This window comes from Penaeus monodon, chromosome 30 (assembly GCF_015228065.2).
Source record: "Penaeus monodon isolate SGIC_2016 chromosome 30, NSTDA_Pmon_1, whole genome shotgun sequence".
Lineage (NCBI taxonomy): Eukaryota > Metazoa > Arthropoda > Malacostraca > Decapoda > Penaeidae > Penaeus > Penaeus monodon.
Window position 1 is genome coordinate 23,389,452 of NC_051415.1, and position 815 is coordinate 23,390,266.

The following is an 815-nucleotide window of genomic DNA, read 5'->3' on the forward strand; positions in this document are numbered from 1 at the left end:
TTTGATAGGATAGCAATGGCATTCAGTTATACTTTCACTCTGAATCAGTTTGCTTTAACATTACTCTTTTTTTATCTTGATTCTACTTTAACTACCGTCGTATTAACCATGTGATCGTTCCACTTACTTCTACTTGTTTCATATATGCAGTATATCTATAGTTCAGCTAGCATTTATTCAGTGAATATACTGCAGTATCATTATTACATCGTCCAGACTTTCGTGAAAGAACCCTGCTTGTGGAGCTTTTTTCATTATCATATATTATCGTCACATCACTCTTAGTATCCAGTCAAATTTCAAAACATTAACCAAAATTATTATTAACTAATTAGCTATCCAAAACCACAGGTAGGTCTATCTAATATATTTTTGTCTGAATTCTAATTAACGACCAAACTCATACATCACTCTTCCTCATTCTTCGGCTTCTAACTCTGACTACAAGAAGCAAAACCCAGCACTCACCTTATAGAGGTCCCCCTCGTCCTTAAACCTGGCAGACTGCGCGGCGTAGTTAATGCGGGCAGATCGTAAGGTACGGTACATGGAGTGGTAGTGGGAGTCCCGCAAGCGGTCCCGAGGTGCGAACATTCCATGGTTGAACCTGGAGCAGAAGCGAGTGGTAAGCCAATGGCCGGACTGACTAACATGTACTTCTAAAGCCATTGCAAGCCGATTTAGGATCATTGCTTCGGCTTACGCTACAATGACATCTTTACTAGAACATTATGTCATGCTGTGTGTAACAGTCTCAAATACATAAATATACGGTATGTCTGTGGGTGTATGCTTATGAGTGTATATGTGTACAT

The 815-nt window shown here is 39.4% G+C and overlaps 1 protein-coding gene across 1 annotated transcript in view; it reads right to left on the reverse strand.

The window, feature by feature from the left end:
• Window positions 1-815, reverse strand: part of LOC119592647 (serine/arginine repetitive matrix protein 2-like) — a gene marked incomplete in the record, with an annotated part of 68,424 nt that overhangs the window by 52,815 nt on the left and 14,794 nt on the right. Inside the window, 1 exon segment of the mRNA XM_037941561.1 lies at window positions 469-607. Within this exon segment, the coding sequence (XP_037797489.1) occupies window positions 469-607 (139 nt within the window).